Below are 17,109 nucleotides of genomic sequence, written 5' to 3'. Positions count from 1 at the left end.
ATGTGTGTCTGTGTGGCGTGGGTGTGTCTGTTTGGGCTTCCTGAATGTAGGTGTGTGTGTGTGTGTGTTTGTGTCTGTGTGTGTGCCTATATGTAGGTGTGGTTGTGTGGTGTGTTGTGTGTGTGTGTGTGTAGCGTGTGTGTGTGTGTGTGTCATGAATGTGTGGTGTGTGTGCATGATGTGTGTGTGTACTGTGGTGTGTGTGTGTGTGTGTGTGTGTCCTAGGATTGGTGTTGTGTGTGGTGTGCGTTGTGTGTTGTCTGTCTGCGTGCCTGCATGTAGGTGTGTGTGTGGCTTGTGTCTGTGTTACGTGCCTCTGTGTGTGTGTGTGTGCCTATACATGATGGTAGCAAACCCAGAGCCGGGGGGATTAAGAGTAGATTCATTCATCTAATTATCTTTCTTCTGTTTCGTCTGAGTCACAGCGTCAAGATTACACTATCTTATCATCACTGTTCACATCATTTAATGAAAGCAGCAATTTGCAGTATCTATGATTACAATGTTCATGATATATTGTATCATTAGAGACTAGCAATCTAGGGTGTTAATGAAACCTTAACTACTGTATAGGGATTTGACTGGATTGTTGGTGCTTTATTCACAGGGAAATGAGGATGTACAGCAGATGTGCAAGCATTTACTGTACATACTGACTCATTTATTGAACTCTATGACAGTTGTAGGCTAATTCCAATTAGATGACAATGTGAGCAGCTTATATTGCAATAGGCACAGTAAACAACACATCTGCATGTCAGTGTGGTTGCTCTCCTCAGTGGAACTTAACTCTGAACTCCTCTTTTCTTCTTCTTCTCAGGACACTGAGATTCTGAATACAGCTGTGCTCACCGGGAGAACAGTTGCCGTGCCAGTAAAGGTGGTCACCGTAGGAACAGATGGCACAGTTACGGATGTAACAGAGTCGGTAGAGTGTCGGTCGACCGATGAAGAGGTGGTCAAGGTGAGTGTACACTATACAGGCTGCAACCTTGAGAGGAAACCTTGAACACCTTTAGAGGAAACATTGAACACCTTGAGAGGAAACCTTGAACACCTTGAGAGGAAACCTTGAACACCTTTAGAGGAAACCTTGAACACCTTTAGAGGAAACCTTGAACACCTTTAGAGGAAACTTGAACACCTTTAGAGGCTAACCTTGAAACACCTTTAGAGGAACCTTGAACACCTTTAGAGGAACCTTGAACACCTTTGAGAGGAAACCTTGAGGAGATAGACTAGGTGGAATCTGTCCTTTTCAACCCAACATAGGACTTGAGTTCAAGTACAGTACATACAGTATGCCTCATCTTTATATCGTTTTAGTTCCTCATCCTTTACAAGCACAAGGCCATATACAGATGTTGGATCTTAACTTGATCACTCTTTTGTCGCAGAGAATTTTCCTGATGCATCAATTCAAATGAGTCTCGTGAGTGGCTGAAAATGAGCAGTTCTCTTTTTCTCCATGCCTGGGGCAGTCGAGTCATTGGGATCACGGGTTGCTATCAAAATTATGTTTTTTCTCGCTCCCTCAAACGTTATGCCTGTTGTGAAATATACTGAACCAAAATATAAACGCAACATGTAAAGTGTTGGTCCCATGTTTCATGAGCTGAAATAAAATTTGTTTACACAAATTTGTTTACATCCCTGTTACTGAGCATTTCTCCTTTGCCAAGTTAAGGACAATAAAGGACAATAAAGGCCACTGTAAAATGTGCCGTTTTGTCACACAACACAATGCCACAGATGTCTCAAGTTTTGAAGGAGCGTGCAATTGGCATGCTGACTGCAGGAATGTCCAACAGAGCTGTGCCAGATAATGTATTGTTAATTTCTCTACGATAAGCTGCCTCCAACATCGTTTTAGAGGATTTGGCAGTACGTCCAACCGCCATCACAACCTCAGACCACTTGTAACCATGCTAACCCAGGACTTCCATATCCGGCTTCTTCACCTGCGAGTGAAGAGACCAGCCTCCCAGACAGCTGATGAAACTGAGGAGTATTTCTGTCTGAAATAAATCCCTTTTCTGTGGAAAAACTCATTCTGATTAGCTGGGCCTGGCTCCCCAGTGGGTGGGCCTATGCCTTCCCAGGCACACCAATGGCTGCACCCCTGCCAAGTCATTTAAAATCCATAGCCTGGTGTCATCACGAATCATATGAGTCGGATGTGTGTCTTGACCTCTGCCGAACCCCTGAGACTGACTCACCGAACCCCTGGGGTTCGATCGAACCCAGGTTAAGAACCACTGGATTAGGGCCTATTGAATTGATTTAAATTGACTGATTTCCTTCTATGAAGCATAACGCGGTAAAATTGTATAAATTGTTGCGTGTTGTAAAAWAAATTGTGTTCGCTTTCTCTTTGGTAGGTGGTGGTAATGCACGTTGGATGACAACCGCCCCCCAAAAAAACCACTGAAGGAGGCTGCTATCTAGTTAGGCGTGACCGGTACACAGTGTCCTTGTAAACTTTGAATTTCAATAGCTCCTTGGTCATGTGACCTACTAACCTCAAACAATGTTCAGAATGTACAATCAGCAGGCATATACATTGCACACCTTTTCGTTTGTCTATTTTCATCTCACACGTTTTTACATTATTTTTTATTTTATTTAAAATGTCAATAGCTCCTTGGTCATGTGAACTACTGACTTCAAACAAGGTTCAGAATGTCCACTGACTACCCTTCCGTATTGCACACCCTTTAGTTTTTCCATTGTCATCTAACACGTTTTTACATATATTTTTAAAAACTTTCTAATTTTAGTAGCTCCTTGGTAATGTGACCTACTGACCTCAAACTACTTTCAAAATGTTCACGGACTGGCGGAGACAGCACCGCGAGGCATCCAGTGCGGTAACGCGACCGATCCTGGAGAAGCTGGTGGGAGCCCCGGGGAGAGTTCTCTTTTCTTTGTGAAGGGTAGGACGCCCTGGAATGGGTGCCCCTAGAGAGGGGCCCAAGCCCTGGAAAGCTTTGCGGTATCGGCGGCACCCGGTGAGCTCTCCCTGGCCCTTGAAAATCCGGGGGAGAGGGTGTAAATCTCACGTACCCATATCCGCAGCAGGTCTCCAAGGTGAACAGCCTGTGGCATGTTATAACAATGTAGATAAGGGAAGTTGGAAAAAAAGATCAGTAACTTCAGGATAAGGATTGGCTCTAAGGGCTGAGTTGGTCGGGCTGGGGTGCGAAGCGGGGCTCGAGCTGCGGCTGGGGGAGCAGTCGCTCTGTCGCCCTCCTCTCGTCACCATTGGAAGTTCGTTGTGCGGTCTTTCGTGCGTGGTSTCGCAAGGGGCTGCATGTGGGGGTTCGTCGGGGTGGTGTCCGTCAGCAGGCCGAAGGCGGTTTGGGTCCGGCGGTTGGCAGTGGCAACTCTGGACGCGCGTCGGGCCCTTCTCACAGATCTCCCCAGCTATGGCGCTCACCGGCCCCACACATTGTAGGTGGGGAGGTCTCCTCTACGCTCACTAGACTTGAGGCAGAGACTAAACCCATTGGCCCCGCAGTGATCGGGCATTGCATGGATCTGGCTCATTCCCTACGAGGGGAGATCTGTGGGGGAGAGGTATCTACAGCTTGTCTGGGGAGGGAGGCCTACATTTGATCTGGGTAGTACCATCCACGCCCATTGATTTGCTGTGGAACCATAAAACGGATGGAAGAAGCCTAGGTTCCCACTGGGTACGTATCACTGAATGTCAACTTGATGGAATTCAAAAGGAGCATACCCACCTGTCTCCGTCGCACTCAAATCACCCGTGGGGTGACTGTGACCCCCTCATGTCAAATTGAGGAAATTCGATGAAGCGGGGGTAAACGGCGGGACATAATTTAGTCTCTTGAGGTAGCCAAATGCCTCGTCATCTAATTAGTGATGCGCATGAATAGATMAATGAGATTCCCACTGTCCCTCCCTACTATCTAGCAAAACCCCAGCCAAGGGAACGGGCTTGGCAGAATCAGCGGGGAAAGAAGAACCTGTTGAGCTTGACTCTAGTCCAGCACTGTGAAGAGACATGAGAGGTGTAGAATAAGTGGGAGGCCTCGGCCTCCGGGGGAAATACCACTACTCTTATTGTTTTTCGAGCCAGGTGCGACCCACTCCAATTAGGGAGGACAGAAACTTCCCGTGGAGCAGAAGTGCAAAAGTTTGCTTGTTCTTGATTTTCAGGATAAATACAGACCGTGAAAGCGGGGCCTCACAATCCTTCTGAATTGTTGGCTTTTAAGCAGGAGGTGTCAGAAAAGTTATCACACTGATAACTGCCTTGGTGGTGGCCAAGCATTCATAGCAACGTCGCTGTTTGATCCTTCGATGTTGGCTCTTCCTATCATTGTGAAGCAGAATTCACCAAGCGTTGGATTGTTCACAAACTAATAGGGAACGTGAGCTGGGTTTAGACCGTCGTGAGACAGGTTAGTTTTACCCTACTGATAATGTGTTGTTGCAATAGTAATCCTGCTCAGTACGAGAAGAACTGCAGGTTCAGACATTTGGTGTATTTGCTTGGCTGAGGAGCCAATGGTGCGAAGCTACCATCTGTGGGATTATGACTGAACACCTCTAAGTCAGAATCCCCCCTAAACGTAACGATACCGTAGCGCAGCGGATCTTCGGTTGGCCCGGGATAGCCTGCCTCTTTTGGATGGTGAGTAGAGTGGTTTGTGACGGGGTTAGGGTGTGGCCGGATGAGTTGCCGCCCCTCTCCTGATGCACACTGCATGTTTGTGGGGAACCTGGTGCTAAATCACTCGTAGACAACCTGACAACCATACGTAGCAGAGCAGCTCACCCACTGCAATCTATTGAAAGTCAGCCCTCGATCCAAGCTTTTGTCGGGGACAGAAGGCATCTTCCTCCACCATCCTCCTTCTTTACTTATGGGTTACCAGGTGCACGGAGAGGGGCCAGAGGCCAGACACAGAGTGTGAGAGAGCCTAGGCAGGTGGGTAGAAGGCAAAAGACATTGACATTGGGCTCTGGATAGGTAGTGGGCTAGGTGGTGGTCACCCATCCGCCCTGTGGGACTGTGAGTCAGGTTGTGACTTGCTGTGGAAGTCAAAAGGTCACCAGGTGCACGAGGAGGCTTCCCCCAAGGCGGGGGGGATTCAGAGTCCGAGCAGGGGCGGCCGGACTCAGGGGTTGGGGACAGCACTCAGGCTGTGGAGGTTGGGTTGGGGACTTAGTCTCTGAGCAGATATAAGTGGGAGGGTCACCAGGTGCACAGAGCTTGTTTCAGGTTACCAGGTGCACAAGGAGGCCTCCATCGAAGCGAGSGGCACTCCAAGTCCATGCAGGGGAGGCCGGAGGTTGGAGTGATATTGGAGTGGGAACTGGGGACTGTGAGCATAAAAAAGTGGGCGAGTTAACTTAATGTTAAGTTAGCTGGCTAGCCAAGTCAAATATTAACTGACTTGCCTAGTTAAATATAAAATAAATGAAAATGAATAGCCAGAATAGTGGTGTTTCACTGTGAAGCTAATATTGCATTAGAGCTGCTGTTTTTTTCTCTCCAAATAAATAGGCTTGCATTGTGATTAATACATACAACTACCACACCCCTGCATATTATAAAATGACACGATGTTCAAGATAATATGGTTTTATATTTGTTGATTACTCATATGTGACTCGTTTCAGGAAACTAGGCGTATGTCACATGTCAAAACTTCACAGGAGAGGCATTTGAATGTAAACATGAGTTTTTTAAAATCAAAATGCCTAGGCAGAAATGCCTTCTGGAACATGTGAACTTTCATGTGTCATAATAACAAACTTGTATGACATCTGTAAATACAAATACAATTGTTAAATTACAAGCCTAGTTGGTTTAGCCACAGAAAGTCAGGAACAATCCCATTAGCCATGATTGGCTGAGATAATGCCAAGAGACGCAGCTTTTTTGAAAGATACTGTATCACGAAGAACTGGGAAAAAGTGTTGCTAATCCTCGCCACTTTTTGGAGGACCGAGTTTTGAAATCCGTGGAAGGCCCAGTGGAAGCAGAGTATGATAGCTAAGGAGATGGAGAAAATTCTGCATTTGATTGCAAATATGCGGTGAAAAAAAAGAAGAGTCCAGCTCGCTACATTTTCAGATAATATACATTTCACATTTTGTCACATAGTTGTTTTCATTGCAAGTTAAAGTGTCCGGTTAGCTAGCTAGCTAACGTTAGCTGTCTGGCTTGCTAGCTAACGTTACGAGTATGATCTGTGTATTAATATTATTCGTATCTCAGAGTCATTTCCATTGCTAGTTATAGCCTAATGTTAGCTAGCTAACTAACATTGAATATAGTTGGTTAACTTTAGCTACCTGAAGATTCATGCAGGGTAGTAACGTTATAAATTGGGACTATGGTTCATTGTTTAGCTAGCTAGCTACATGTKTWAACAAAAGACTCCACTATGCAAGTAATCATTTCAGTGTACCGTTTACACCTTCTGTATCCTGTGCATGTGACAAATAAACAGTGATTTTATTTGATATAGTGTGTGTTTACCAGAGACAGTAATGTGAGGAAGAACATGACCTGCATCAAAGTCAAATTAGGATATACATTAGGCCAACGAGACAGTGTCCGAGTTCAAACATTCTCCGGTAGAATATCCTGCTTTTATTTCGCCACACTCACAACCGTAAGCTATTTTCTGTAATTAGCTTGCCATTAACTTGTAAATAATGATCTTCTTGTGAGTTTATTTTCCTGTAATAATGAATAAAATTAGCTAAAGTTAAGAGGTTGTCACCTATATGATGTGGTTAAGAACAAATTCTTATTTACAATGACGGCCTACCCCGGGCTTAACTATAACCCGGACGACGCTGGGCCAGTTGTGCGCCACCCTATGGGACTCCCAATCACGGCCGGTTGTGTTACAGCCTGCAATTGAACTGGGGTCTGTAGTGATGCTTCTAGCACTGAGATGCAGTGCCTTAGACCACTGTGCCACTCGGGAGCCCCTTAATCATTCTTAAACAGTCAGTAAATTGCTTAAAGCAATAAAATAATTTTTGCCTGTATGATATCATGCATGCAAGCTTACCGATAATGTCCACAATGATAGAGCAGCAGACCAAGCAATATGCGAAACGAGGAGCCTATAATGTTGGATAATTATTCTGGTCGGTGTCAACTTCATTCATTAACAGGCACTGAGGAGATTGATTCTGTTACTTGCTTACTTATTGTTCGTGACAGATATTTCCAATTTGGGATAGTTGTTTACTGAAATAGTTGCTCATTCTACTACAGGGGCTACAATGTGGCTACAATCGTCTCGCTTTTGGCGGAATGTGAACGCATTATCATGTGATGCTGCCTACTAATCCCATCTCAAATGGCAGTAACCTACTGGAAAAGTGCTACCTACTAGCGTAAGTGCTTTTTGGAGGCAGGCAGGGAGCAGCCTTCGCATTGGATAAATAATAAAGGTATGCTACACCAACATACGTTTCCATTCATACAAAGTGTTAAAACAATAGCCCAGCGCTGGGCACAAACTCATGATGCTCAGAGATGAAGTGTGCTGCTCAGACCACTGCCCTACAGCAGGTCACAATGCTTTGACAAGCCATGATGTATGAGGTCGGTTGGTTTGCAGAGCCTTCCTCACACCATAGTCCCCTAAAGTAGGTACTGCATTGTATAATCTACAAACCCCGCTTCCAGCTGCCCCCTGGCGGCAATTATACATTTTAAATATTTATTCAAATCCTCCTACTGCAGGATTATTTTCCTCCTGCGATGAAATGGGTCATATTAAGATCTGACACCTGTAGAGTGGCTTTGATGAGTGAAAGCTGTGCCCTTTAGTACAACACAGAATAAACAACACGTGGTTGTGTGTACCCAACTTAGAGTATTTGAAATAATTTAATATAATATTCGAACCTATCTCTGCTTGATTAAGCTTGCTTGTTATAATAAATGGAAAAAGTGCAACCCGGCCTACCTGTAAATACTGTTTAAACCCAAATCTGGTGTGAACATTTACGTATGTATATTGAGTAACACCATACTCTAACCTTGTTAACTTCTCTAGGATAGGGGCAGCATTTTCACTTTTGGATAAATAGCGTGCCCAATTTCAACGTCCTTCTACTCATCCCCAGAATATAAGATATGCATATTAATAGTAGATTTGGATAGAAAACACTCTGAAGTTTCTAAAACTGTTTGAATCATGTCTGTGAGTATCACAGAACTTATGTAGCAGGCAAAACCCKGAGGACGAACCATTCAGATTTTTGTTTTTGTTTGAGGTCACCGTCTGTTCAATGGGATTTCATTGGGATACTAGATTTCTAATCAACCTGTTTGCAGTTCCTACCGCTTCCACTGGATGTCACCAGTCTTTGGAAATAGGTTGAGGTTATTCCTTTGTGCAATGAAGAAGAACGGCCATCTGGAATCAGTGTAACGTTATGTGTACTGTTTGAGAGTTGCGCAAGACTAGAAAAGTAGCGTTAGTTTGTTGACCTCCTGTATTGAAAACAGATAGACCGTCTTCAATTTGATCGATTATTAACGTTTACAAATACCTTAAGTTGTATTACAAAAGTAGTTTGAAATGTTTTGGCAAAGTTTAGAGGTAATTTTTTTGATATTTTGTAGTGATGTTGCGCAAATTGGAAGATGTTTTTTTCTGGATCAAACGCGCCAAATAAATGGACATTTTGGACATATATGGACGGAATTAATCGAACAAAAGGACCATTTGTGATGTTTATGGTACATATTGGAGTGCCAACAAAATAAATTCGTCAAAGGTAAGGCATGATTTATATTTTATTTCTGCGTTTTGTGTTGCGCCTGCAGGGTTGAAATATGCTATACTCTCTTTGTTTACTGTTGTGCTATCATCAGATAATAGTATCTTATGCTTTCGCCGAAAAGCCTTTTTGAAATCTGACATGTTGGCTGGATTCACAACGATTGTAGCTTTAATTTGGTATCTTATATGTGTGATTTAATGAAAGTTTGATTTTATATCATTATTTTGAATTTGGTGCTCTACATTTTCCCTGGCTATTGGCCAAGTGGGACGCAAGCGTCCCGCCTATCCCAGAGAGGTTTTAAGCAGAATTACCATATGCTGAGGGTTTTTGATAATTTCATTCATTATCTTTTCCACGCAGATTGGTTAAGTTACCCTAATTTTATATAGACCCAGTGCCAGTGCTAATTAAAATGGTGATAATGCTGATAATAATAATGTTATATCTATAGTGCAGATTCTATTCATCACAGATAGACAGACAGCACTCTGCTCTCCACTTCCCTCCCAGTTTTTGTCTCAAACAGCACACACTGATAATTGCTTAGGTTATGATAATGTGAGAGGGGGGATGTCTCTATGTGTGTGTGCGTGGGGGTGTGCATTTGTGTATGTGTATGATTATGCACAGTATGTGTGTATTTTGTGTGTGTAGATTTTTATTTGTGTGTGTGAAAGAAAGTTAGAGAGTGAGAGCTCTCAGTAGGTTTAATTATCCACTGAGATATGTTGACCTCTGGAGAGAAGCCCTCCCCACAGCACCCCCATTAGAGAGGCTTTAGGAACAGTCCGTTGTACCCCCTCTRCTCGCCTCCCACCCAAATTATAGTTAAGATCTATTAAGCATTTCTCATATTAGCTCCCCAGCAGTGTTGATTGGGGAGTGTCTGTTCCCTCTCTCCCGTCTATTTTTGCCTGACTTCTGGCATTCTTTTTTGATGAGCATTGTGAAAGCAGCCATGGCCAACCGTAATTGCACCCAGTGTCGTTACTGAGGACTGTGACTTCCCTATTGTCTGTCTCACAGCTCAGAAAGGTCAAAGGTCATGCCAGTGTGTTAAGGAGCCCCTTTCCTCTGATTGGAAAACAGATCTGGTGTCAAGGTAGTTTCCGTTTGTATTATACAAACTTTATGTACCGTACTTTCATGTGAAATTACCTTTGAAGACGGTGATTACGAGTCTAATGCGTCTCGGTGTTAATGGAAGGTTACACTGTGCAAGTCAAAATGAAATTGTGATAGTCTCAGATTAGTAAACAGAGCAACAATAGGGATTAGGTTTGATCCACTATTTGATTGTGGGTCATAAAAGTCATCAGAGTTATTTCAATAGTTTCCTTTTCCATTTWAATTTTTTCAATTTTAGTCATTTAGTAGATGCTCTTATTCAGAGTGACTTACAGATAGTGCATTCATTTTAAAATGGGGGGACAACCACATATCACAGGCATAGAAAGTACATTCTTCCTCAATAACGTAGCCATCAGTAGAGTTAGAGCTAGAAGGGGGGGTTCAAGTGCAAGTTCTGGTTGTGTTTTTTTTWATTATTGTTTTGGGGGGTAYGATTATTTAAGATACTATTTGAAGAGGTAGGGTTTCAGATGTTTTCCAGCAGGGACTCTGCTGTTCTAGCTTCAGGGGGAAGCCAGTCGATTGTGCGGAGGAACGGGGTGACATGAGAGAACTGGGGAAGGTTGAAAACCATGTGGGCTGTCGTGTTCTGGATAAGTTGCAGGGGTTTGATGGCACAAGCGGGGAGCCCAGCCAACAGCGAGTTGCAGTAGTCCAGACGGGAGAGGACAAGGGCCTGGATTAGGACCTGCAGCGCTTCCTGTGTGAGGTAGGGAYGTACTTTACGGATGTTGTAGAGCATGAACCTGCAGGAGCGGGTCACTGCTTTGATGTTTGCAGAGAACGGCAGGGTGTTGTCCAGGATCACGCCAAGAGCAGTTCCGTCAATTTTTAGTTTTTTTGTATATTACCCTCTTTTTCTCCCCAATTTCGATATTGCCTCATTGCTGCAACTCCCCAACAGGCTCGGGAGGCAAAGGTTGAGTCATGCGTCCTCCGAAACATGACCCTCCAAACCGCGCTTCTTAACACCTGTCCGCTTAACTCAGCTGCACCAATGTGTCTGAGGAAACACTGTTCACCTGACGACCGAGGTCAGCCTGCAGGCGCCTGGCCCGCCACAAGGAGTCACTAGCGCAATGAACCAAGTAAAGCTCCCCCGGCCAAACCCTCCCCTAACCCGAACAACGCTGGGCCAATCGTGCACCGCCCTTTGCGACTCCCGATCACGGCAGGTTCTGATACAGCCTGGAATCGAACCCGGGTCTGTAGTGATGCCTCTAGCACCGCGATGCAGTGCCTTAGACCGTTGTGCCACTAGGGAGACCCTGAGCAGTTCCATGTTGTTGAGGTTGAGCTTGAGCTGAGCTTGAGCTGTCAGGTATGCAGAGATGCGTGTCGCCACCTGGGTGGGTGGGTGGGAGGGAGAGAGAAGCTTCACCCAGGTTAATGTAGGTTCTAAGGCACAGCCTGCTTTTATGACAGTAAAATGAAGATACAAGACTGAGAAGAGAAGCAGAGAGAAGAGAGAGCAAGAGTAAGAAGGAGAGAGTAAAGGAGAGCAAGAGCAGAGAGAGAGGTTGAGCTGACAGAGAAGCCTAAACTGTCAGATTGGTGCTATGAGGAGTGGGTGGTCTGAAATAATTTGTATACAAAACTGCCAAGACACATCCAGCGAAGAGTGATGATAGTCTGCTTTTGACTAGTTTTATAAAAGACTAATTGCACATCCAAACTGTGGGCATATGCTGAGATAAACAGTGATGCCCATGTTCATTATCACTCCATCCAAAGKTTCAAATGAATGGAAAATGGTTGTTATTAGAAATGAAAGGCTTTGACAAGCTGTTGAATATGGAGACACTAAAACAACATCTGTCCTCCAAGGGTTCTGTGAAAGAAGAGATGCCTGATCAAGTGATTTAACCCTACGATGCCATTGGTCCATCTGTGGTTCAGTGGCCACATACAGTGCCTTCAGGAAGAATTCATACCCCTTGACTTATTCCAAATGTTTTTGTGTTACAGCCTAAATTAAACATTTATTAAATTGTTTTCTTCTCTCACCCATCTACACACAATCCCCCACAATGACAATGTGAAAACATGTTTTTAGAAATCTTAGAAAATGTATTGAAAATGAAATACCATTCACACCGCATGAGTCAATACTTTGTAGAAGCCCCTTTGACAGTGATTACGGCTGTGTCTTTCTGGGTAAGTCTCGAAGAGCTTTCCATACCTGGATTGTGCTACATTTGCCCATTATTATTTTCAAAATGCTTCAAGGCCACTCTGGAACATTCACCGTCTTCTTGGTAAGCAACTCCAGTGAAGATTTGGCAATGTGTTTTAGGTTATTGTCCTTATTGTCATTCAAAAATGATGTTAACCCGTTACAGTCCAAGCACTGTCTACAAAGCTTTATGGAATTGTTTTAAGGAAGTCATGCAAATGATCATTTTGTTATTTGATTTAGAATTTTAGGACCCATTGAAGTATCAATAAATATATATCCAAAAATTATTTTATGAAAAATTGTATTTTGCCTTACTGCTATTAGCCCATACAAAAGCATTGAATAACAGATTCACTAAATAGAACAAAAGATAGTCCCCCCAAAAAATCTAAAGAAGTTTGTTCTGAATTGTCTGTCCTATATCTGAACGATATAAGAAAACAATTTTTTGCCATTTATTATTTAACTCTTTATTTTTGACACTAAACAGTCCAAGCCCAGTCTAAGCCGGGGGGGGGGGGCTTCTACTAAGCCATATGGAGTTGTTTTAAGGCAGTCATACCAAGGATAATTTTTGCTATTTGATTTAGAATTTTAAGACCTTTTGAAGTAGAAAATAATTATTTAATGAACAATTATGCTTGGCCTTACTGCTATTAGCCCATAGAAACATATTGAATAACAGATTCACTACACGGAACAACAGATGGTTTCTCTGTGGAGATGGGAGAACCTTCCAGAAGGAAGCACTCCACCAATCAGGCCTTTAAGGTAGAGTGGCCAGACGGAAGTAAAAGGCACATGACAGCCCATTTTAAGTTTTCCAAAAGGCACCTAAAGGCCTCAGACAATGCGAAACAAGAATCTGGTCTGATGGAACCAAGATTGAACTCTTTGGCCTAAATGCCAAGCGTCGCGTCTGAATACTTATTTAAATGTTATATTRTTTATTTATTTTTTGAATACATATGCAAACATAAAAAAAAAAGTTTTTGCTTTGTCATTATGGGGTACTGTGTGTAGATTGATGAGGGAAAAAAAACATTGAATCAATTTTAGAATTAGTCTGTAACATAAAAAAATGTGAAAAAGGTCAAGAGGTCTGAAATCTTTCCAAATGCACTGTACTTCCATTCATGTTTTCAACTGGTAATGGGGGACCTTCAGGCGAGTCTTGTGATGCCTGTGGGCGTCCTAAACAACCAACATGTATGTGTTCATGGGAGTTTCAGCTTTACACAGAGGGGTCATATGTATGTAGCCCACACCGTTTGGACACTACAGAAAGAAATTGGAAGATCGGCTGTATCTACTTCAGACGAGTCCAAAGATGCTTGTAGGGTCATATAGCAAAACGSAGAACACCATCGTGTTTGTGAGAGTCTGATCTGTCCATAAAGGGGTATTTCGTTTATACGCCAAACGATTTGGACGCTGTAGACGATTTTGTGAGAAGATGTCTCATGGTCTGACAAACACCGCACTAGCTCTGTCACCTTTCAGCAGATGTGGAAGTGGAAATACATTTTGAATTCAGGCTGTAACACAACGAATTGTGGGAAAAGGGTTGTGAATACTTTCTGCAGGCACTGTATGCGAGTGGCTTTGGAGCTGATTGGATTCAGACAATAGTGAAGTGGCTTGAAGCTAGGGTTTTGTTTTTTGATTGGCATTTGGGATTTGTGTCTTTCTCTGCTTCATCTGTTAATAATTTTAAGCCCGTTTCTCCTCACTGGCCTTGTCAGTATGCACACACACACACCAACAATATATCCCGTTTTTACCAATTTCACTTCAGATTCTGATGTTTACTCCCAACCACGTTTCTCCACACGTAACTTTTAATGTTTTTTTTACACCCTGGGTTGATCCTCCTGCTCAGCATCGWTCCATATATCCAAACGTCAAACTTCAAAATGTTTTCAAGTTAAGGGTTAAGGTTTGGATAGGGTTAAAACAAAGTTTAGGCATTCATAACAAATGGTTAAGTTAAGGGTAAAGGTTTGGGATAGGCAAAAAAATAAATGTTCTTCCTCTGGGATTGAAAACGCGATCTTCGGATCCAGAGTCACGGGAGTCATGAGACTACCACCCCCGGTCCACCACCCCCGTCCACAATGTACTAGCAAAACCCACGCCTAATTGATGGTGCTCACTGTTGCCCTAGACGTCCAATTTCAAAGTCAATCTTGAACTGAACTGCCTGCATGCACACACACACACACACACAACACACACACACACACACACACCACACACACACACACACACACACACACACACACACACACACACACACACTTGAATGGAGACTTCAAGGGTACGGTCAAAGAATGCCAAGTCTGTCATCAAAATCATTACAGAGCAGAGGGAGAGATTTAAAATCTTTGGAAATGGCAGATTTTCTTTTGAAGGATATAAAAATAAAAACATTTTCTTCCTCTAGCCATTCAAACTTGCATGACTAATATTTGCATAGAAATAATTTATAACTCTTGGCCCTTAAAATAATACGGAATGTTGCATCGTATTCTTTCATAAAGCATTAGCCTAAATGTCAAATTTAGTTGCTTTTGTTGCTCTTAGTTGCTCTTTCTCTTAATAAAWTTTTTGTCCTATTTCTCCTCCTTCTCCCCCACAGGTGTCGGCTCGTTGTGACTATGTGTTTGTGAACGGGAAGGAGACGAGGGGGAGGATGAGGACGGTGCTCAACTTCACCTACAGCTACCTGAGCGCCCAGCTGGAGATGAGTGTGTGGATGCCCCACCTCCCCCTGGTCATCGARGTGGCTGACCCCGAGCTCAGCCAGATCAAGGGCTGGAGGGTCCCGGTGGCGACCGGCAACAAGAGGTGTGTGGTTTTACCAGACAGTGAGATGTGTTACCTGGTTCATACTGCTTGGGAAACAGATGTTCATAATAATTGCAGTGCAGAGTAAAAAACTAAGATTCAAGGATCATCTTCAAACATCATGTTAATTAAAGTGGTCGTACCATCACCTCTCATATGTTTACCACTTATTTTCTAAGTAGCTTTGGAACCTAATGCACCAGTCTGCCCACATATAAGTCCATCCTCATTTGGAAGTTTAGAATAACTGTGATGATGCTAATGTCTTAACCATGACGCCTACACCTGTCCGGTATTACGCTCCCTATCTATGGCCACCGCTGTTCCCTGGATACCCAGGTGATGCCGGTGACTCAGATGCTCTCTCCGAGGGGTTGTGAGAGGCTTAAGAATATGACTTTCAATTACTGTTGTGACTCTCAGTCAATTCTCTCTGTGACTCACTTTCTGTCAGCCAGACGCAAGACTAACACGTCTGACAATTCTGTTCTCACCTCCACAACATTCTGTAAAAGTCCTTACAAAGGCAGGCAACCTTGTTCCTGTTGTTGTGAAGGCGAGAATGATTGGTGGCAAAGGCATGTCTGAACAAGGAAGAAAGAGAGCAAAGACTAGAGTTGGAGTCTGTATTTCTTTTTCTCTCGTTGTTATAGAAATAACCGTTTTTTCTAGGAAATATGACATCCTAGCTTGATGCATATGTTTTTTAGCTTGAGGCATGTGTTCTATAGACTTTTCAGTAGCCAGGCCACCAGGTGGCACTCTAACACATCTGCCCCTGAGCGGTTTACTCCAGTGAGTAGGAGAGGTGAGAGAGCCAGTCGAGTCATATTGTGCTTCTGGAAGCGAGCTTATTACACGGCCAGACCTTATCTGACCTGACGGCCATCCGTGAGAACATGCCTCGCCCAATTCTTTTATTTTTTTGCTGCCCGCCGCTAATGTCACCTGAGTTAGGCTGCCATGTAAGTGTCGTCACGGTGATGAATGGGGTGGTGGGGGCATAGAGAGCCCGGGCAGGTCCAGCATGTTAACCTGTCAGACGGTTTTTCTGCCTGGATGGCCACACKTCATTAACCTAATGGAAGCTGTCGGTATCACACTTCCCCCCGGCCACCTGACCTAGCCCAGGGCACAAAAAGGAAGGGAGGGTGGGAGTAGAGAAAGAGAGAAAGAGAGAGAGAAAGGTGTTTGAATTCAGTGAAAGAGAATGAATTCAGTGAAAAGCGAGAAAGAGACTTGAATGAGAAAACACATAATGTAGGAGTAGAGCGAGAGAATGGGAGGTAAAGAGTTTAGAGAGAATGGAGAGTTGAGTGGCGTCAGTGTAATAGCCTCTTTGTTGACTGTCTGTTACAGTGCTCCACCGTTTACAGGAGGTTAGATTCCCTGGGCCACGCTCTCTATCACTGGGCTGAACAGGGCTACCTCTCCCTGATCTGTACTTTACCTCATCCTACTGCTGCTGAATGGGTCTAATCACAGTAGATAAAGAACACTGGGTCCCTATAGATTTTACATTTATATTTTAGTAATTTAGCAGACGCTCTTATCATGAGTGAATTACAATTAGTGCATTCATCTTAAGAAAGCTAGGGGAGACAACAACATACTGTATACAGTTGTAGTTAGTATATTTTTCCTCAATAAAGTAGTTATCAGCAAAGACAGTGCTAGTAGGAAAAGTAACAGGGTTTCAATCCCTTGTTTAACTCAAGCAATGGAATAAAATGGAGGAGAAGATAGAGACAGTGAAGTTAGAGTCATGGAGGAATTGTCACGCCTGCTCCCGCTCTCCCCCTCTGGCGCTCGAGGGCGCCAGGCTGCCCTTCATTACGCACACCTGTCACCATCATTACGCGCATCAGCGCCCATTGGACTCACCTGGACTCCTTCCCTTTGTTGTTTGCCACGTCTATAACTGTCTGCTCCCCCGTTTGTTCCCTGTGTCAGCATTATTGTCATTATGTGTTCATGTCCAGACGCTGTCCTGTCCTTTTCCATGTCCGTTGCTATTAAATGTTCACTCCCTGCACCTGCTTCTCATCTCTACCAGCGTCAATCCYTACAGGAATAGAATAGAACAGAGTAGAGAACTATTTGATATATACTGTAAAATACAGCCTATCTCAAATATCAAACAGTTTCAC

The 17,109-nt window shown here is 43.6% G+C and overlaps 1 protein-coding gene across 1 annotated transcript in view; it reads left to right on the top strand.

Moving 5' to 3' along the window:
- LOC111964510 (transmembrane protein 132C-like) overlaps positions 1–17,109 on the top strand; it is a 213,652-nt gene that overhangs the window by 185,816 nt on the left and 10,727 nt on the right. Inside the window, exons 5-6 of the mRNA XM_070443579.1 lie at positions 821–964; positions 14,751–14,959. Of these exons, the coding sequence (XP_070299680.1) occupies positions 821–964; positions 14,751–14,959 (353 nt within the window). The remainder of the gene's footprint in view (positions 1–820; positions 965–14,750; positions 14,960–17,109) is intronic.

This window comes from Salvelinus sp. IW2-2015, linkage group LG5, assembly GCF_002910315.2.
Source record: "Salvelinus sp. IW2-2015 linkage group LG5, ASM291031v2, whole genome shotgun sequence".
Lineage (NCBI taxonomy): Eukaryota > Metazoa > Chordata > Actinopteri > Salmoniformes > Salmonidae > Salvelinus > Salvelinus sp. IW2-2015.
This window is presented reverse-complemented; position numbering and strand designations above follow the sequence as displayed.